The sequence below is a fragment of the Manis pentadactyla genome, chromosome 9 (assembly GCF_030020395.1).
Source record: "Manis pentadactyla isolate mManPen7 chromosome 9, mManPen7.hap1, whole genome shotgun sequence".
Taxonomy (NCBI): domain Eukaryota; kingdom Metazoa; phylum Chordata; class Mammalia; order Pholidota; family Manidae; genus Manis; species Manis pentadactyla.
The window spans coordinates 29,064,924-29,086,470 of record NC_080027.1 but is presented as its reverse complement, the minus strand read 5'-3'; the positions used below and the strand labels follow the sequence as shown (position 1 = coordinate 29,086,470).

General features: G+C 43.7%; 1 protein-coding gene across 2 annotated transcripts; it reads left to right on the top strand.

Moving 5' to 3' along the window:
* The first annotated feature begins 3,239 nt into the window (after positions 1–3,239).
* On the top strand, positions 3,240–13,027 carry PRSS23 (serine protease 23). Of its 2 annotated transcripts, none has more exons than XM_036906975.2 (2): positions 3,240–3,341; positions 11,480–13,027. In XM_036906975.2, the coding sequence occupies exon 2, from the start codon at positions 11,493–11,495 to the stop codon at positions 12,624–12,626; it is 1,134 nt and encodes a 377-aa protein (XP_036762870.2). In that variant the 5' UTR covers positions 3,240–3,341; positions 11,480–11,492; the 3' UTR covers positions 12,627–13,027. The 2 variants fall into 2 exon arrangements, with proteins under 2 accessions (XP_036762870.2, XP_036762869.2); XM_036906974.2 differs by lacking the exon at positions 3,240–3,341 and adding an exon at positions 3,701–3,851.
* Positions 13,028–21,547: the final 8,520 nt, after the last annotated feature.

Below are 21,547 nucleotides of genomic sequence, written 5' to 3'. Positions count from 1 at the left end.
CAGAATCCCCCCCATCACCTCTGTCATCTCTCATTCCACTTCTCTTTTCACTCAGTACAGGGAGCTGAAGTCCCCTGACTTGCTGAGTGAACTACTAGATCCATATTATCCCCACAGTAATAAGCCATATGGAACTGATTTTTGAACATGTAAATCTATCTCCTTAGAAATAATCCTCCTTGATAATTTTCAAACTGGCTTGAATTGTTAAAACAACTTAATGAAAAATAAGCACTAAAACTGAGTTTAGTGGTTTAGAGTTAGTGTTGGGTCCCTCACCTCCCCCAAGTTTCCAATTATCTTGTCTGCCACTCTGAGGCCGTTGTGCAGGCCGTTACTCAGTGACTACACAATGGGAACAAAAGTGAGGCAGAATCAAAACGATGTCTAGAGCTGGAGGGACATCAGCAACTCATTCAACCTCCTGTCCATAAGCTCAACAAAAGGCAGGTCTAGGAAGCAAGATAACACAGCAGGGCCTGATGAAAGAGGGGGACAGACTATGCAGAAGTCACAGCTGTGTTACTTAGTAATACAGCACTGGGTATCCTATTTAACCACTTTGGACTCAGTCTCCTCATCTGACAAATGGGGATGATCATAGTCCCTATTTCTCTATGGGTCTTGAGGATGACATGCAATCAAGTACATCCCATGCTTCCTGGCACATAGTATGCACTCAATAAACATATCTATAATTACTACTGTCCAGTTCTGCTTCTGCCCTCTTGGTGCATCCACTGATTTTCTCATTTATACAATGGAGGAAGTTGATGCTTGATAGTGCCTTGCTTAGATCATTATCTTTTGAGCTTCAGCTCAAATTCTACCCCCTCATGGAAACCTTCAGTACTTGTCAAGTGGGAATTAGTGATTCTCTCTTCCATGTTCTCTAGCTGTAGCTTGATCCAGCCTATATTTCACTTTCCCCTATATTTGATTTTGTTTTGTTTATATCCATAGCATAGATCACTTGAGGTGAGGGATATTTGCATTCTGTCTCCCAAAGCCACTGCATAATCACCTTACACAGAGTGGGTACTCAGTAAACATGCGGGCCTTGCCTGGAATGTATTTTTAACAACTCAATCACTAGGCGTACAAAAAGTATTTGAGAATTATGATCATGAAATTAAACTGAGTTCTTAAGAAGCAGCAAGGGTTTGGGGATTTTTGTGTTTGTGTTTTCAGGGTGGGAGAGAAGCAAGTACAAAAAGAAAAGCAAACACAGGCCCAGCATGAGGACACCAGCTATTTGCACAGGACATTTCTCTTAGAGCTCAGAGTACTCTGCAGATCCGTCATTCCTGCTGTCCTTATGCCAGTTACAGTGATAACCTAACAGCCAGGTAGTAACCTTGTCATTTTACTATTGACAGCTCCAGGAGACAACAGAAGAGCATGGTGCCTGTTCACGCCCTGAGCTCCCACGGGTCGTCAGTAGCTATAGCCCTGGTTTGGGTCGGTAGCACCAGGGCAGAGACCCGCCATGGGAGTGGCGATAGGGGAGGGATATGCTCTTGGGTCTTTCTGTGCCTCCGTTTCTCTGACTAATGGGAATAATTATCTTGTTCTCCACAATCCTATCTCCCCAACATTGGCTACAGTGTTTTTTTTTAAACTGCCAGGACAAATGAGCAATGAGTATCAACATGGGCTGAGGTGGCCCTGAAAGAGGACGCTCTGAAGCCAGCCTAAAGCACATTCTTTTTTCAAAACAGATTTAACAATGCCTAATCTTTATTATGGGGCTTACTCTGTGTTAGGCAATAGGCTAAGCATTTTGTGTGTAAAACAACCCTATCGAAGTAGTCTCTATTTTACAGAGGAAGAAACTGAGGCACAGAAAGGTCAAGCCAAAAGCCACACAGCTAGTAAGCAGGAGAGCCAGGAGCTGTGCTCACATAGTTGAATGCACTCTCAACTGTGTTGCTGTACTGTCTTCCTGCGGCCCTCTCTTTAATTGGGGAGCTAGCACAATGCTTTGCATGTAACAGGTGCTCAATAAGAATTTGTTGAATTGGAGTAAAACTAATAAGACTTGAGCACGGTTCAGAGTCTCTCCCTTCTTCTCTTCCTTCCAGCTCCACCCTGGATCCTCTGTTAAGTAAGGTATTTGACTTTCCATGGTGTGTCTCTACCCTTGGAGATCCGTAATCCAACTTTGCTCATATTTATGATACACATGGAATATAAACACATTCTGGATCATCAGGGTAACTATCTGATACCAAGTACTGCTTTCAGTGCCTGTGTGTGCTATGCCTGGGCACCAGAGTTACCACTTCACTCAGTATGCTGATCAGAAAGGAATTAGCACCGAATTAATCTCTAAATGATGTATTAGAATCAAGTGAAAGTCAAGTATTACAATGAGAAAGGGTGTGAGCAAAGGAGGTATGGTAGCTGGAACCAAGGAAAGAGGTGAAAAAATTGAGTCAATACAGGGCACCTCACATGACAGTGGCAGAGCCACACAGAACTCAAATGTCCCCACATGTGGGCAGTCAGTACCACACTGTGCTAATAGTTGAGGAAACATTACTAAACTGTATCCTCCTGGGAGGGGATTCTTATATTTAATTTATAAATTTGTTTCATTCCAGAATTGTTCAAAAGCTATAACCTAAGTCTGGCTTAAATATAGCAAGGCAACATTTTAAAAGAAAATAATTCAAGCCAATACTGGGAAGGCCTAAGAAAATTTTGCCCTTAAAATAGTAGAGAATTTCTCTCACATTTGAGAAAAACCACACAATAATGTGTTCAGGGCTTTCATATTTATTTGCAAACACACATTAGGTATGTCATTAAAACCTTAGTGTGTAATAAATAGTATGGTAGATTCCCCTTTCCTGAGAGCAGGCTTTCTTGGGAGAAAGAACAGCTGAGAGGCTTGGTAGAAAACATGTGGGCTTAATGCAGTGGGGCAAGTCACTGAACTTCTCTAAACTTCTGCTCCTTATCAGTAAAACAGTGATGACCTGCACCTTCCTCACCATCAATGGTCTGTGTGTAAACCTGGTTCACAGAAGGCTCTCCAGAAATGGTATTCTATATTAAATACTGATGTACGTGGGAGAGAAGAGAATGGCTCTAGCACTAGGTTCTTAAATGGCACAGGCACCAGCCTGGTTAGGGGAAGACTCCGAGCTGTGGCCCCCTAGGAGTGACGCCAGGAAGCAGGCCCACTGGGCAAGGAGGTGGCTCCACCAGCTGGTGCTCCGATAAAGAGCAAGGCCAGGAACTAAGTCATCACCTAAAAACTCTCAGGTGCACAGGAGGGGCGCCTGGGTGTTTCGCCAACTCTTCAGATTTGGTGAGGGGCTCCCCTCGACCAGGTGCGGCCCGCGGCCCCAGTTCCGGGCTGGGGTGGAAGAGTCGCCTTCGGGGGGTACCTGGGCTTCTCGAGCAGGCGCCGACTCCAGGCGGCGAAGGCCCTCGGCTCGCCCGGGAGACTGCGCCCGCGCCCCGGGGCTGCGCGGTGCCGGCAGGTTGAAGGGCCTCCAGGGGAGCCGGCGCGGGCTGGCGCCGCGGGGCCCACCTGCGCGGGGCGGCGCGGCCGAAGGCGGGCGGCGGGCGGCGGGCGGCGGGCGGAGGGCGGAGGGGGCCGCGGCGGGCTGGGGGCGGGCGGCGGCCGCGCGGCGGCCGCGCGGCTTCCCCAGGCCGGGGGCGGGGCGGGCGGGCCTCGGGAGGCGCGGGGGGCGGACCCGCCCGTGGCCGGCGCTGCCCGCCTGCCCGCCGGCACTCGGTCGCGCGGCGGAGCGGGCATGGGAGCCGCACGCGCCCTCCCGGCGCCCACACCTGTCTGAGGCGCAGCGAGCGCGGCCCCGGCGGGCCGCTCGGCGCGGGTGAGTGCGGGCGCGCCGGGGGCGGCCGGAGCGCGGGGCGCGGGCGGAGAGCGGCGGGACAAAGGGCTGGGGCGCGGGGCGGGCAGCTATGGGCTGCCGGGCGCCTGGGACCTCGGCCCCGCCGCCCTCAGGGCTGGAGGCCGGGAGCTGCGGCCTGAAGGGGCTCCGCGGACACCTAGGGGCTGCAGGACTTGGAATTCAGGCGGTGGCCCCCGTGAAGCGGACAGGGCAAGGAAGTTCTGAAGGTGCTATCTTGGGTGCTGGTGTGAGTAGAGAAAGAGCCTGCTCTGGGCAAGCCCTACACACACGCACATACACCACCACCACCACCACCACTTCTTACTTTCCTTGAGTTTGCACATGTGTATTCATGTAAGAACTGAGCATTAATTTTTAACGCTGGGCATGTGAGTGTGCACTCACCTTAGCAAGTAAGGGAAGTGCAGCAGACACAGGTTGAGGAACAGGATCTTCTCTAGAGCCTTCTTCGTAGATGACCCTGGGCTTGCCTAGAAACTACTGTCTGAACTATCAATGATTGTTGGAAGCAAATATTTCTTCTTCAGTCTGTGGACATTCCTCATGCATTCACTTTTAAATAAAAGTTTGAAAAACAGTTTTTGAAATCTTTTAAAAGGGGCGGGGGTGAAGATTATTTAGATGAAGGAGAATCACCACTCCCTTCCAAAATACCAATCAGGTTTGCTTTCCAACATCTCCTGAAAAAGCAGCTGATAAAAATCCCGTTTGTTTTACTGCCCTTTGGTTGACACCCATGGGACTTCAGAAACAGCCTGTGGCTGTGGAAAGCTCCCGGCTGTTCAGTTTTGGTGTTGGCATGGGACTGGCTTCTTTTAGCTCCTGAAACTGAATGTGAGGGGTCCCTGTGCGCTCCTTAGGATCAGATAGGCCAATGCCAGAATCATCCTCCCCTGGCCCTATGGGAAGGCGTTGAATTTATTGTTTGAAGTCAGCTGTGGCTGAAAGCTGATTGCTAAATTAATAGAGAAGAATATTTATTGCATGTGTTTCAGTATCCTACTTGTGCATTAGACCATTTAAAATAGACCCTGTAAATGTATCTCTTAAGAAGTGTGTTAGAAGCAGACTGCAGTGGAGAGAAGGAATTTAGGAAACACCACAAAAGCCACTTCTATGTACTTGTGAAGATGTTTGTGATCATACACCATCTGTATTTGAATAAATTATTTCACTTTTATTTCTCCCATTTAAACAAAGTCAAGAGATATTGTTAGCTTTCCTGTGCCTGAACTGGAGAGGAAGCACTTCTCCAAAGTAACTAATATGGATCTCATTTTTGTAACATTGACAGCTTATTCAGGTAGGAGCAAATGTGGGTAAGTTTTTCTGTCTGTAGCGTAAGTGTCAAAGTGCCCATTAGTGGGTCTGAGAACATTTCTGGCCCTTGTCTATAGTGTTTAATAGTCTCAGGTTCTCCTGCCCATCTCTGCTCATAGATCCCTTAGGATTCAGTCCACCAGGGCTTATTCAGGCGAAACTCCCACCAGCTCCAGGGAATTCATTTCCCATGGTCTCACCATTGACAGTTTTATATGCTCTGTTCTTGTTCCACTGCCAGGTTTGTCCCAGTCTCACTGGGGCAGGTCATTTTGCCTAGAATCTGATAGAGAAGAAGTTGAACTTTGTTTGACCACAAGATTATGTTTAAGATGGCCAGACTTGCAAATACCCTGCATTTCCTTCCTGTACAAGACTAATTCTTAAATCATTATGTGATTGGGCCTGCTTTCCTCTAACTGTGCTGTGTCTTAGGAAAATGAGAGCAAGCCTGGCTGCAGAGTGTTCACAGAGCTGTGCTCATTTTTAGGTAGTTACTTTTAGGAATTAGCTTAGTTTCATTGTTCAGCATCCCAGCCATAGTGTCTACAGAACACCATTTGTCATCCTTCCAAATGGTGTCCAAATCTTTTATCTTCAGAAATTTTCCCACTGTCTCAGTTATTACTGTTTGCAGTGGTCACAGGAATTCATATGCTGTACAATAGAGAATGTATGTCCTAAGGATTACCTTTTCTGGCTCAGCACTTGTTTGCCGTAGGAGTTGTCATTCTCCCAAACACTTGCCCTCTTGAGGAGGTCTGTGTTGTTGCAGTTTTGAAAACTAAGGTGCAGAGCTGGGCGGGAGCAGCCTCAGAGCCCAGTCTCAAGGCCTATGGTGGTTGCAAATCTCTAATGTTGTGCAAAATCCCTTCACTGTAAGGTTATTAGTGGGCTTGTGATTGGCAGCATCCTCATAAAGTATAAATATTTTTAGACTGTGGACAGGAGAGTGGCTCATATTGAGGCATGGAACATGGAATGTGTAACCCTCTTATGAGTCAGATACAGACTTGGAATACAATTTCCATACTAAGATTGGTAAAAAAAAAATATCTGCTCTCCTTAATTTTTTATTCTGCCTTGCTATTTAGGTGAAATGATGCATGAAAGCACTTAGCTGGGAACTTTAAAAGGTAATTATGTATATATGAGGACTCTTTATCCATAAAGGTTTATTCCTAGACATGCAACATTGTAGACCTGAATTTCCTACCTCTGGATTTAGATACAATGAGGGTAAGATTTGGGAATCTTCATTCTTTTTTTAAGGTGTGAGTATTCCAGAGTTCCATAAAGATAAGGTGATTCATTAGTAAAGGCAAGAGAGAATTTCAAGTTATGTAATCCATTAGTTGCCTTTCCTGTAGTACGATGAATGTCTTTATTACATCTGTTTACATCTTAGAGTGTTTGTTTAAGCTTAAAAGGGCATAGCACAGGTCTACCTAGAGTTTATAAAAATGGGAACAATAATTGTCTCCTGGGAAATTATCGCCATTCTCAGGTGAATTGAGAAATTAACACAAAGCCACCGACCTAAATTGAAGGCATTATATTTATCACTGGTGTGTTCTTACTGGAGAAGGGTTGGGGTAGGGGTTGAGCGCCTCAGTAAAGGCCTTAGTGGGTGGAAGGATGGTGTTCCCCTCCTGCTTTCCTGAGAACAGTCACACCCAGCCAGCCCTCCACTCGGTTCTGAAGGCCGCCCTCTGCTGGAGGCCTTTGTTTCCTTTGCAGGCTGATAGGGAAATCTTGTCTTCCAGAAAGGCAAGAGATGAGCATGATAAGTTTTCCTTTTCCTTTTCCCCTTTGCCTCCACCCTCCATAATTCTGTGATTAAAGCCCCTGAGCAGTAATTGGTGGTGCAGACGCTGTTTGTACACGGCATAGTACCTGACCTGGACTTTTGTGACCCTGAAAAATTATAATATTAGAGAGTACTGGACCTGCAAAGACCAAAGCTGAAAAAAGTAAAGAGATCATCAGGTCACTATACAGAACAGTGTCTAAACCAACCTAAACTCACATTTGATTAAAGTGGTGAGCAATTTATGAAGCTTGCAACTTTGATACAACTGTCAGTTTAAAGCCATTTGAGGGCCTGAAAACAGACAGCTTTATCTCCTAATTTCTAATCAGGTATTTAAAAACCTAATCAATTTGAAATAATTTGACCTGAATTCATTCTTAAGAGTCTGTATTAATTTCTAAATCTGAATTAAAGGTTTTTTTTTTCAGAATGCAGTTTTATAGTTTTCAGAGTGACAAAGAAACTTTAATCAAGATATAAAATGTCAGAACAAGGTCTTATCACACCAGTTAACAACTGAGTTTAAGTAATAACATAGGGAACTTGCAAGCAATGTTTCAAGCTAATAGAAATAAGTGTTTTGGGAGTATCTTAAAAGTTAATTTCTAAAGAACTAAAGCTTCACCTTACCCTTTTGGTGTAGCAGTCCTTTACAGATGGCGGGCTTCTCCCTAACTGGCTAAATGACCAGAATTTAAATTATAAGGACTCTGGATTCATAGTATTACCTGATATTCATTAGATAATATTTTATTTAGAATATTATTAATATTCTAGTAATATTCTACAGTAGACTCACCTAGACAGCAACTTACTAGAGATTTGACTAAAGAGTCAACTTACAGTAGACTCTTTTTTTCTGTGATCTGTAAGTAATTCCAAAGGCCTCTGGCATAGTCATGCATCATTTTGCTGAAGAGCAAATTCAGTCCTCTGTGCTGAGGCTGAAGTGAAGCTATGGCTAGTGAGAGAGCCTAGCTGACTGCCCAGTGCTCATACCTGAGAAAAGACTTGATTCCATTTCTCTATACTAAGTCTTCGGAACTGGTTTCTAAAACCATTTTTTTCTCTTTGAAAGACAGATGTCTCCCACCCTCCACCCCCAAGGAAAAAAAAGATATGCCATGGTGGAATAAGGCATGCTTCAAGGTCTTTGAAAGTATGTTTTAAACAGAGGTTTGGGGTTTGGTATATAGGCAAAACACTTGAAAAATAAAATTAGAGTTAATTTTGCCTGAGAGGAGGTTAATTCATTAAGACAAGGTTCCTAGATGTATTTTTTAATGTGTATCTGAACTAGTTAGAAATTCCTGCCATCCTTTTCCCTGACACCCTTGCCAGTGGACTATTTCAATGTTTGAATTAATGGTTAAAGCTAAAGACAGATACCACTAGAGAAATTCTGCTGCAGTGGATAATTCAAACTCTGTACTCAAAGGATCCAACTACCATACCCATTTCAGATTTGGGATTTGAATGTGTGCTTTAGATGGTAATGTGAGCATATTCTAAGTGTCATATTCTTCATGCACACTGAAAGTATTTTCTACAACTTAGTGTAATACTATCTCACCTTCTCCTCTTTCCCCAAAGAATTACATTTTGAAAAAAGGAACACTTGGCAGCTTGAACCGTTGGATTCTGTATTTTCTTTCATAGATAAGCTGAAGTAAAAGTTGGCTTAACGCATCTGCGGCTCAGTGTTAGCAGACGTCAACATTCTCTGTATCAGTCAAAGAGGGGAGGAGATGGTATGTAGGGGTCCAGATACAGTCCTGTGGGAGACACATAATTCCTCCACATATCACATTTGGCAGGGATTCTGGTGTGTGGGGCAGTTAATCACCTAGACAGCAACTTCCTAGAGAAAAGGCTGTCCAAACCCTACATATATCCAAGGGCTGGGTCCTCAGCCAGGCAATGGGGATAATCAAACACAGAGCCACCTCCCAAAGTGTCCAGAGGGTTGCCATCACCACACTTATCCCACCCCAAAGTCCCCTCTGGGAAGGAGGGCTTTGCTATCATTAGCATCCCCCCCCCACACACACACCATCCAGTCAGAACCTTTAGTCTTGGCAATAACCCAACATTCACAATTAAACACAGGTGCACGTACATACACATGTACCGTATGATTCAATTTCAAGGATTTGAAGAAATAATGAGATGTATTTGCTCCCTACAAAAGGGCCGAGGGACTCTTCTTATTTGGAAAAATGAAAAGGAACAGTTTCAAGGAGTCAGGAAGTCTCAAGGAATTGGCTTCTCTAGGAGTGCATTCCTTTCTCTTCCTAGCCGTGTTCTCCCTAATGGAAGTGGAATCAGAGAAAGAGTCAAGGAAAAAGATCTCGGAGGTGGTTGGAGCAAGCTCATTTTTCAGAAATGTAGTGTGTGGCTATTGGCGATACAGATATGACTGCTCACCTAGAGTAGATCAATGGGATTTTCCAGTTTCATGTAAAAGAAAGCAAAAGGCACCCAAATGTTGCCGGCAGGTCTGTGCTCTGAAAGAGGAAGAGGATGAGAATAATGACACCATTTCTTTTTGACTCCTGCTGTGCTTTGCTAGCCCCTTGAGACCTAGTCCCTCCTTGTCCTTGTTTTGGGGTGCTTGATTGTGAATGCATTACCCTACCTGCTACATCAGCTTCTCTTGGACAGAAGAATCAGAGCCAATCAGAGCCAACTGGTGCTTGAATGTTATGAAAGTACTTCCAATCTTAGTTTTGGCATTCTTTGTGTGTGGTGGGGGGTGGGGGGGATGATTGATCCATGTCTTTAAACATACCTTTCAGGATAAACTACAAACTCTTTCGTTTAGTATGTACAGCCCTGTATAACTTGGCATTTGCCAGCTGCCTCCATGATTCCTGTTCCACTCTTGCTGAGCTAAATATAATTTCTGAAATGACTTGTACTGCTGTATGTCTCCATGCCGTGCAGACTGTTGTTCCTCTAGTGTCCCCTTTACTCTGTCTTACGTTATCTAACTTCTATTCACCTTCAACACCCATCTCATGCATCCCCTCCCTGGAATGCCTCCCCTGTTCTTCTTACTCCCCACAGCTGGATTTCTTGCTCTTTCTCTGAGCTGCCACATCATCACATACATCTCTGTCATCAGCACTCAGTATGCATCATTCAAAAAATGTACTTTTTTAGCCACATGAATCATTCATTCATTCTATTCTGTCAAGACAAGCATTCATTCAATAAATTTAAGGCATTAGCTGGGAACACAAATACAAAGATCTGAAAAGGTAACCAAAATTACGATGTGATACCAGGTGCAACATCAGAGCTTTAGGTCTTTCACAAATATCTTGAGAGTATACTAAATTTATAATTCAGGCACATTGTTGTATTGCACTTCACTTTATTGTGCTTCACGGATATTGCATTTTTTACAAATTGAAGATTTGTGGCAACGCTGTGTCAAGCAAGCCTATCGGCATCATTTTTCCAACAGCATTTGCTCACTTTGTGTCTTGTCACGTTGTGGTATTTCTCACACTATTTCAAACTTCTGCATTATTATTGTATTTTTTATGGTGATGTATCAGTGGTTATGACTCAACAGCTCAGATAATGGTTGCATTTTTTAGCAATAAAGCATTTTTAATTAAAGTATGTACTTTTTAAAGATATAATGCCATTGCACACTTAATAAACTACAGTCTAGTATAAATATAACTTTTATATTTACTGGGAAACCAAAAAATTAACTTGCTTTGTTATGCTGATCACTTTATCATAATATTCACTTTATTGAGATAGTGTCTTTATTGCTATGGTCTGGAACCTGAACCTGAAATAACTGGGAGGTATGCATGTAATTAAGGTTGTTCTAAATTCAGAGCACACACACACACAGACACAGTCTGATGCCTTCTTCTGAATCACTCGCCGGAGGAGCAATAGGAGCCCCTGTAAGTGTGACAGTGTGGAGCCAACCCTCCTTCATGCCTTAGTTGCTCAGCAAACTGTGTAATTTAAATTTACCCTCTATGTGAGCACTGAAAATTTTTCAAGTACATGCTGTAATGAGAATGAGAGAACAGAAAGGCAGGGGACCAGGGAGAGGAGGAGGATTTAGAATCAAGCACAAAGAAGGCTCAAAGTGCCATGGAAATTGGGGCTGGTCAAGCAGTTCATCTGGGGATGAAAGATTATATGCACACTGCCCTGCAGTGGGCCGTCACTGGGGGCATCTTAAACATAGAAGGGAATGAACACCCAGTTTCATTTTGGGCACCCAGCCACAGGAATGTTCCAAGGTCAAGCTCTTGCCTTGTAAGTGAGACCATTATCTAGGGATTCCTCTCCACACCCTGATTCCTGAGGAAGGTTCACAGGCTTAGAAGCAATGACAGGCATGCTGCCGGGCTGCTTCCGAGTACAGATGGGGACTCAGCCCCTTGCCCTCCTGACCTGCTTATCTTTGTTCCCACAGAGTGGTGCTCAGCATGGCGGGGGCTCCACGGCTCCTCTTCCTCCTCCTCCTCCTCCTCCTCTGTGCTGTCGGCCAGGTGAGCCCCTACAGTGTCCACTGGAAACCCACTTGGCCTGCTTACCGCCTCCCCGTGGTCTTGCCCCAGTCCACCCTCAACTTAGCCAAGCCCGACTTTGAAGCTGAAGCCAAATTGGAAGTGACCTCCTCATGTGGACCTCAGTGTCATAAAGGAAACCCACTGCCTACTTACAATGAGGCCAAGCAGTACCTGTCCTATGAAACGCTCTATGCCAATGGCAGCCGCACGGAAACGCAGGTGGGCATTTATGTCCTCAGCAGTGGCAGGGGTGAGTCCTCAGGAAGGTCTCGGAGGAAGCGGCAGATTTATGGCTACGACAGCAGATTCAGCATTTTTGGGAAGGACTTCCTGCTCAACTACCCCTTCTCAACCTCGGTGAAGTTATCTACAGGCTGCACGGGCACGCTGGTGGCAGAGAAGCATGTCCTCACAGCTGCCCACTGCATACATGATGGGAAAACCTATGTAAAAGGAACCCAGAAACTTCGAGTGGGCTTCCTGAAGCCCAAGTTTAAAGATGGTGGTCAAGGGGCCAACAGTTCAACCTCAGCTGTGCCGGAGAAGATGAAATTTCAGTGGATCCGGGTGAAACGCACCCATGTGCCCAAGGGCTGGATCAAGGGCAATGCTAACGACATTGGCATGGATTATGACTATGCCCTCCTGGAACTCAAAAAACCCCACAAAAGAAAGTTCATGAAGATTGGGGTGAGCCCTCCCGCCAAGCAGCTGCCAGGGGGCAGAATCCACTTCTCTGGTTATGACAACGATCGGCCGGGCAATTTAGTGTACCGCTTCTGTGACGTCAAAGATGAGACCTATGACCTGCTCTACCAGCAGTGTGATGCCCAGCCCGGGGCCAGTGGGTCAGGAGTCTACGTGAGGATGTGGAAGAGACAGCAGCAGAAGTGGGAGCGAAAAATCATTGGCATCTTTTCAGGGCACCAGTGGGTGGACATGAATGGTTCTCCACAGGATTTCAACGTGGCTGTTAGAATCACTCCTCTCAAATATGCCCAGATTTGCTATTGGATTAAAGGAAACTACCTGGATTGTAGGGAGGGGTGACACCATGACCCTTCCTGGTGGCGCTTAATGGTCTTTGTCTACTTATTTTAGGAGAGGCCAAAATTTGTCACTGGTGTGTGTGTGTGTGTGTGTGTGTGTGTATGCATATGTGTATGTGTGCAATGCATCATAATATCTTTTATCTAATTTTTTTAAATTGCAAGATGACTGGCTTTATTATTTGGAAATTGGGTTGTATATCATATATCATTTAAGCAGATTGAAGGCATATTTTTGCATAGAAATAAAAAACATACTGATGTTTGGGGCAATAGGGAATATTTAGAGATTAAGTTAATCTTTCACTTTTTGAGAACCTTGGTGTTTATTTCATCTGAACTTGTTTCAAAGATTTATATTAAATATGTGTCATATGAGAGAGATAAATTCTTAAAGCCTTATGTGTGTGTATATGTGTGTTTTCTCCTGAGCTTCATTTTTTCTTTTTTTTTTAATGCCTAATCATTCCTGTTTCCAGATGGCAGTGTTCCCTACCCCGTGCAACTCTTCGGAACTGTCACTATACTTCTTAGACTGGTAGTTACAATATTTTGAATTTGTGAGCATTTGCACACTAGCACTCCATCAGCAAAATAATGTGTTAACTATATTGTACGCATGTTAGTCAGTAACCCAAGCTGCTTTCAGTTTTGACATAGTTTCTCTTCTGAAGACTGTCACTCAACTTCTTGGAAAGACTGCATACAACTCTGCCAACTTTTCAGTCCCATCAGAGGAGGCAAGATCCGTTATGCCAATCCTTCCATTTAACAGGATTTCACTCGCATGTCTTAAACTAGCCATTTTTCAGAAAATACTAATCAGGGCCTAATTGAAACAGGCTGTATTGCTTTCCAGTTGACAGTTGTGGCCACACTAAAAACAATCATTGCATTTTACCCCTGGAGTGTAGCACATCTCCTGTTTTATCATTTCAATAGAGTAATTTTAAATGAATTAAATTCCAGAGAACAATGGAGGCATTGCTTGGCAGATGTCACAACAGAATAACCACTTGTTTGGAGCCTGGCACAGACATACAGCCTAATCAAAATTATTCTGAATCATTTTCAGTGTACTTTCGGGGAACTGTGTACTTGTGCAATTTGGAAACTTTTACTTATTTTATAGAAAAAGAATGTTGGAAGGTGTTTTAAGAAAACTCAACATGGCTTTTTTTTGTTCATTAGCTTTAAAAGGGCCTCTTTTCCTGGAATACTCTAGGCTACAGGCACATATAATCAAGTACAATAGTAAAAGTGAAAATCGGGAGAATGTAAAATGGATCAGAATCATCACTTCAATAAATGCCTTTATGAAAGTTTTATCAATATGATAATCATATAAAGAAAAGACTGACTTATTTTATGTTTCTAATTTATGCCTCTCAGCCTGAGCACTTCTTTTTAAATGTGTCAGTGGAGAAAAAAAGCAAATGGATTACAAGGCAGATGTTTGCTGTGCTTGCATGCTGGCTAGTTTCAGCCTGCAATGTGGCTATTTGTAAGGACAAAATCAGATATAACACTGATGCTTCAACTTTCTCAGGGGGCCTTTTGCTTGTGTTTCTTAGCTTTTCTGAAGAATAATCCTGGTAAGGCACTCAAGAAGTGTACAACCATAAGGCTTTCTTCAGATCCCGTAAGAAATACTGTGTATAGCAAAGGGATATAGGGCTGCCAGGGGTCTTCTGAGTTCAGCAGTTTGCCTTGGAACCTAACAGGAATCTAGCCTGAGGAAGAATAGAGGTCTCCATCTCTGTCTGGGATCTAGGGGCTTTGTTTTTGTTTTTCCTTGGTGCAAAAAGAAGTTCATGAAACACCTACCCCAGAACTGAATGTTTTTTTAAAATAGATGCCCCTTTTATGAAGCACCTTGATTTCTTGATTTTGATATTTTTTGCAAAGTTGATACTTCCCTCAGCAAGAGTAGGCAATGGCACAGAGTCAAAATAATATCAATGTTTGGTTCACCAGCAGATGTAATTTACTAAAGAATAGCACCCACGTGCTGTAAACAGTGTAACTCATAGAACTGGAAAGAAGATGGCAAAGGAATTAAACATGCCCATCTTTTCAGTGGCAATAAAAGGAAGCATGATGTTAAACTATCGTGGAAGTTGAAGTAAAAAAGGACTCTTGTGATATTGCTAATTAGTGTTTTACATGTATTAGTTATACATTATAAAGATATATTCCTAGTAAGGCTAATAGAACACATTTCCCAAAACGTGTGCCGTAAATCCTCATCCTCCAGATTGTCTACCATGGACTAAAAGGGCATCATCCTCAAGGAGGAGGTCAATACCTCTCAACTATCCCTCCCTCTTTATCAGGGATTCTCTCACTTGTTTGCATATTGAAAGCTCTAAGGAGCCCTGTAGCAGAGACATGCTAATGTTTTAAAACCTGCATGCCTGCATTTCAATAAACATATTTGATTACAGAACCCTTGTTTTCTCATATAATGCCTATGAACAATTTAGTGTTCTAATGAACACATTTTGGAGATTACTCTAACAGCCTTTGGTCAAGGTGATGATGCAGAAACAATGATAAGCTCTGAAAGGTGTCAGGTATCAGTGCCTTTGGGGTTTAACCCTGTATCCAAATTTGAAAATGTCCGGAGGTTAAAACGGAAGAGAATAAGCTTGAAAGTCATTTGCTGCTGAGAATCAGAAGGTTGTGGCAGAATTTGGGACATATTTTTTTCCACGGACTTTATTCAGAAGCTTGAATTTCAGAAAGGAACTAGTCCAAGAAAAAAAGGCGGGGGGTGGCTACAAAGGTTCAGGAATATGAGCCAGTCAGTGGCAGAGCTGTATGGGTATTTTTTCTTTACTTTTTTTTGGATCAGAAGTGGATTTTTTTAAAAAAGCCTAGAAAGTAATCTGCAATGCTGAGATCATGCACTTCACTCTGTGTGACTCTGTCTACCTGTTCCGTGGGTGGGCAAGCCCCCAGGGATCCCTGAGTCACTACCTAAGGTAGGTTGGTTCAAACTTATTGAGGATGACAAGTCTACACTGGCATAAGGACTCTAGTGTCTACCATGTGCTAGCTGATGGGTAAATGACGGCCACCCAGGGTGTCCGGAGGAACTCGGGTGCAGTCCTCAGCACCTCGTCTTTGGGGCTGCTCACTGTGCCAGGGAGCCTACCGGATAGTCCCTGAACTGGCCTGGCTCTCCTGCATTGCCTGAGTTCTGTTCATGCCTGCTTTTCTCTTAGTCTTTGTCATGAACTCGCTCAAGGACACCTTGAAACTGCTTTGGTCGATTGATTTCTGTGGATATTTGGCAGAGTGGCCATTTAATTTATCATCCAGAATGGAATTCTTATGAGACTGACAGAAAGGGAATTCTACGAATAATGAGGCTAGGACAGCAGGCATAGACCGAGTATGTGCTGGGAAATCCAGAGTGTCTGGTTATCTTGATTGGTAAACCCTTCAAAGCACTGTATGGAATGCAGACCGGCAGCCATCCTTGTTCAGCTAGGAACAATTTGGGTTGGGGTGGCGGGGTGTGGGGCTGCAGCTCCCTGCGTGTCTCATCTCCGGGTTTTCATTGTGGTTCCTCCTGCATGCCTTCTTTGAGTGGATCTGCATTCTGAGGGTCTCTGGTGGGGGGCCAGGGCATTTATAAACCCTTTTGACGAGAGAGGGTCTAGAGTACATAGGTGGTAAACACAGACCATTTCTAGCAGATGAACAACATATCTGCTTTTAGTTGGCTGTTTTCCCAGAGAAGGAAATAAACCAGCTTCCAGGACGAGTATATGAGAGACTGAGAGGGCAGCAGACTTATATAAGACGATGGCATTGGAGTTGGACACACTGATGTCGTAGTTACCTGGGTCCTTTTGGAGAATCAATCATAATGCAGTTTATTTTAAAACTTAAAGCCCTCCTATCTGAGTCAAAAATCCTCACTCTTCTGGGCTCTCACTTCTCCAGTAGCCTGGAGTGGAGCACAGGAAGAGGGAAAGGCCAAATATCTGTTCCTCTCCCCAGTGGTTGCTGCTTCTCTGATTAACATCTACTCATGCATCCTCCTTAGCTTTTACCTCTGGTAATATAACCTCTGCCTCCTACTGTTGAGGTGCCCTGAGGTGCAGGCAGTCCTCTTGAGTGGTGAACAAGAAAAATACCCCAAGCCCAGCCATCCTCTTCCATCACCCATGGAAAACTCATAATCTTGCTACACCCATTTGTGAGTTGCCCATTGAAGATCTGGGAGAAAAACACTCCAGGTTGAAGGAGCCGTAGCATAAGGGTCCCTGGGAGGATCAGGTTTGTCTGTTCAAGAGGGAAAATGGGTAAAAGGGGGTAAAAAGTACAAACTTCCAGCTATCAAATAAATAAGTCATGGGGATCTAAGGTATGGTGACCACAGTTACTACAGTATTGTATATATGAAAGATGCTGAGAGAATAGATCTTAAAAGTTCTCATCACAAGAAAAAATCTCTGTAAGCCACATATGGTGACAGATGTTAACTAGGCTTGTGGTCATTTTATAATATATGCAAATATCCAATCATTATGTTGTATGCCTGGAATAATATATTTTATGTTAAGTATGCCTCAATTAAAAAAAAAAGAGAGAGAGAATGACACTTAGGTTTGGGACCTGAGCATCCAGGTGCCATTTGCTGAGATAGGAAAGACAGAGGGGAAAGGATTGGGTTTGGGATCAGGGGAATGAAGAATCAAGCATTTTTGTGTTGGTCATGTTAGGTGTGAAACGCCTACTAAACACCCACGTGGAAATGTCAGGTAAGCACCCCAGTTGTGAATAAGGATCTCTGACTGTGAAGCACAGCAGAAAGATATTGAATCAGCATGTAGATGACATTTCAAGCCACAGAATGAGATAATATTCCCTGGAGAGAGAATGAGGAGAATGACCTTGGGAAGAGAAGAAGGCAGAGGACAGAGTCCTGGTCTGCCAACATTTCCAAGTTGGGTTCCTAGAGGAGAAGAGGAGGAGACACAGAGACTAAGAAGAGGCAGCCAAAGAGGTCAGAGGAAAACCAGGGAAATATCTCATTAGAAGCCCAGAAAAAAAGTTTGAAGCCAAGTGCAAGAATGGGGAGCACGAAGGGGCGGGACAAGAACAGGTTGTGTTTTAAAATGTCCCTCTGGCTAAGGTGGGCAAGGCTGTGGGGTAGAGGGCAGGAGAACAGGCAGGAGTTGTCAGGTGCTCCAAGCAGAACCTCCCCTTGTGCAACTCTCTGCTCCCCACTGTGGGAGCACGGGCTATGATCTGTCAATGCCTGAGACAACTGATTAAGTGAATCCTCCAGCAAGAGCCTTGGGGCAGCTCTGCCCACAGACAGTGCAAGGATCCAGAGCCACACCCTCCCTGGGGAAGTCCAGATTCAAGGGCCCTGAAAATGTGGCCTCCGGGAGGCCCGCGGCTGTCCCCCTCCTGCCCCGCCTGATGTTTTCTGAGGGCAGAAAGCGAGGATGACTTTTCAGTGTGGTATTTGTGTATGTGTGTATCAACTGTGTAAAAATACCAAGTGCCGTCTTAGTCTTGATTTATCACTGCCCCTCGTCTTCAGACTTTAAAAGGACTAAGGCATTCTCTTCCATAAAGAGCGAGGATAGTTTTGAGAAGCATCAAGTTCCAATCCAATGAAGTAAGACGGAAGTGTTTGCATTGAAGGGTGTGTGGGGAGTCTCAGAAATGAAATAAACAGAATAAATGGCTGAAATCAGAGCAGCAGTCATGGGGACAAGGGGCTCAGCCCTGTTGTCAACTGAGCTGTCTTCTCAGGAAGGCCTTCCCTGACCATCTTCGCTGAGAGTCCAACCCTCCCCAGCCTGTGCCTCTGGCAGTCCTTCTCCCCTTCCTGCGTATGCAGTAATCATCTCACATTCTCTGAATCAAACTTCTTTCTCTCCTTTGTTGCTCTCCGCCACCAGAAGGCAATCTCGTGAAGGTAGGCATTTTTGTCTGTCATATCCCCACCCTTAGACCAGTGCCTGGCACATGGGTTCACAATGCATAATGTTTTTCAAACGAGTGATTGAATAAATGTCCCCAGTAAGTATATAACCTGTCACGCCATGACTCAGCATGACTTGGACCCAGTATTCCTTGCATCCAAACATATTCCAGAATGAAGTTCTTGTGGTGTCTTATACATAGTCTATTGTACTCTACCATGTATTACATTACTGTGATTTATGTATCTGCCTCTCCTACTAGACTACGAGCCTCTCCAGAGTCCCCGTATCTTCCGGTGTCTGGCCCGTGATCCAGCACAGGAAATATTTGGTGAGAAAATGAATGCATATCTGTTATGACTTAGTTTGTGGTCCAGAGACGGCTTCCTCCCCACATCTCACATGTTATTAGGCAATGTGTCCTTACATGTCTGTGCTATCCCTCTCCTTCTCTCCAGCTCCTCTGCTGCAGCTCTGATTCTGGCCCTTATCCTCTCCCATTTAAACCATTACACAGTCTCCCACCTGGATCCTGAGCCTCCCAACTCACCCCCAGCCACCCAAGGCATGTTCTAGAGCAAAGACCTGAGGAGGTCACCTCCCTCTGTGTCTTCCTGACTAGATTCTGGCCCCTGGAGGGAAAAGCTTAGTTTTATTTGCCTCAGATCTACCACCCACCCAGGATGGTGGTCAGGTTTATCTTCCATCACTCCCAGCTATACAACCTGGCCTCCAGCAAGTTGCTACGAATGCATCAGTGATTTCAAGCCTCCACCGTGGCCCAGGCTCCCCTCCTCTGCCTAGGCTGCCCCTCGCCCACCTCACCAATGATTCATTCCACAAGAAGCTCTTCTTGATGGAAGTCATGGTGCTCACCCTAGAGCTGCAGAGAAGAATGAGACACATCCCCATTCTTGAGGTGTTCCTATGTCCTCCCCTTTTAAGGTCACTGTAGCCACAGCTCTTGCTGTACTTCCCAGAGCAGTCAAACTCAATACCTCCCATCTTTGTAAGAATACCTCAGTGTTAGTGAAAAGGAACTGCCACTTTGTAAATTGAACTAATTGAAGGTGGTTCTCATGTTTTAAGACATCTTTGAGTTAGACTGTCCTGCTCGGCTAGTGCATTTCTTTTCTGCGATTCATTAGTATATGCTCTACATCCAGTTTTCTGATGGAAAATGCCATGTTTGGTAAACCAATGAAACTCTAGCATGACTAATATTCTCCATGGATAAGCCATTCTTAGACATAAGGACACTGTCCTTTAAAATGACATGTTTAACTACTCCAGGATAGTTGCCAGACCAGCCAAACACTGAGTTAGAAGATCCCACCGAGATACCACCAATTCTTTTTTTCTCTATCCTCATGGAAAATGTGTTTGTTGATGGACTATAATGTAATATCAGGAAGAATGCATTCAATTCCTTCATTATAGTTTTATTGATCAACTTCTTTATGCCTCACTAAGTGCTTCAGGATGTTTAGTTACCCATATTCTCCTCATTTCCACTCATCTGTGGTCTCAAAAATGGTAAAATGCTATGGAGATTCATCTGGAAAAAATGAATTTGACTTGAAAATCCAATTATTTACAATACTTTGTGAAAAAGATAAAACATAATGATCACACTTGAGTCTATAAATCTGGACATCAACATTTGTGATCAGATTTATTTTCAGCCATATTTTTTCAAATGGCCTGTTTTTGCTTGAAAATAGTTATTTGGGGGTGAAAAAAGCCTTTGATTTGATTTTTTAAAATTACCTTCTTACTGTGGGCTTCCATTTCCCTAGACATTTTCTCTATTTCATTTATAATGTGTGTGGATCATGTTTTTCTTGACTCTAGAGGTCTGCAACCCCTTTATACAGTGGTTCTTTTAGTGTCACTTTTAAAACCTTTTCTTTTGAAATGTTATCAATCTGTCTAGAGAGTTAAGTCAGTGATGTGGCTATTTTTAAGCTCTTTAGATGGTTGCAATAGAAAAGATGAAAAAAAGCAAAACAAGAAATCCTGTGATGGCAGATAGAACTTTTCTAAGTGGCTGGCTGGCATTTTTGAGACAAAACTCTACACTTTTATTGAAATACTCTGTATTTCTGGTCACTGATTGTCACCACATTCTAGAGGTGAGACAAAGAGGCTTGTCTGGTGGACCTGAACCCCAATTAGAGTTTCTTCTATAGAGGACATCCCTATTCAACTCTCCTGTTTGCCACTGGCCCATTAACTTTTTATAGCCAGTGAAAAGCCATCCACGAATCCTTCAATTTCCTTGTGAATTTGTTCTTATAATGATTTACATTGGATGAGTATCAAGTCATTCATTCATGAAATCAATAAGCATTTTTTGAGTACTTGCTATGTGCCAGACACTAGACTTTTCTAAGTGATTTACATATATTAATTCATTTACTTCTGATGACACACTTATGAAATAGACATTGATTTTATCTCCATTGCAGAGATGGGGAAACTGAGGCAAATAAGAGTTAAGTAACTTGACAAAAGTACACAGCTAAATTCATGATTGATATCCCAGTAGTCTGCCTGCAGAGTTCATGCTCTTGTGCTATTTACAGCAAGTGCCATAGAACTCCTGAGAATGTAGCAATGAACCATGCCTCCTGGTTGGCGACGGGGGCACAGAGCAAGAGAGACCTTTGATCCTTGTTGAAGCTTCTGGGTAATCGCTGTGGGCAACAAGTTGGCATATACTGAGTTATCAGGGAAAAGATGCATTAGAAAAAACATGTTCTCCTATCTACAAAGCTGCATTACATACCTAAGAACTTGTAACATCAAGACAAGTATAATTCGAATCATGCACAATTCTATTCATTTTATGTGCGCTAATAAAGTACTCCCAGATTTCCTTTACACTCTTGTCACATCGTGTATATATATTGTTAATTAAAACCTACTTTAAATGGCCAACATTTGGAAGTTTAAGTGCCTT

What these genes read in the sequence shown, in the direction of transcription:
- PRSS23 (XM_036906975.2), top strand. Translation starts at nt 11,493, where the DNA reads ATGGCGGGGGCTCCACGGCTCCTCTTCCTCCTCCTCCTCCTCCTCCTC.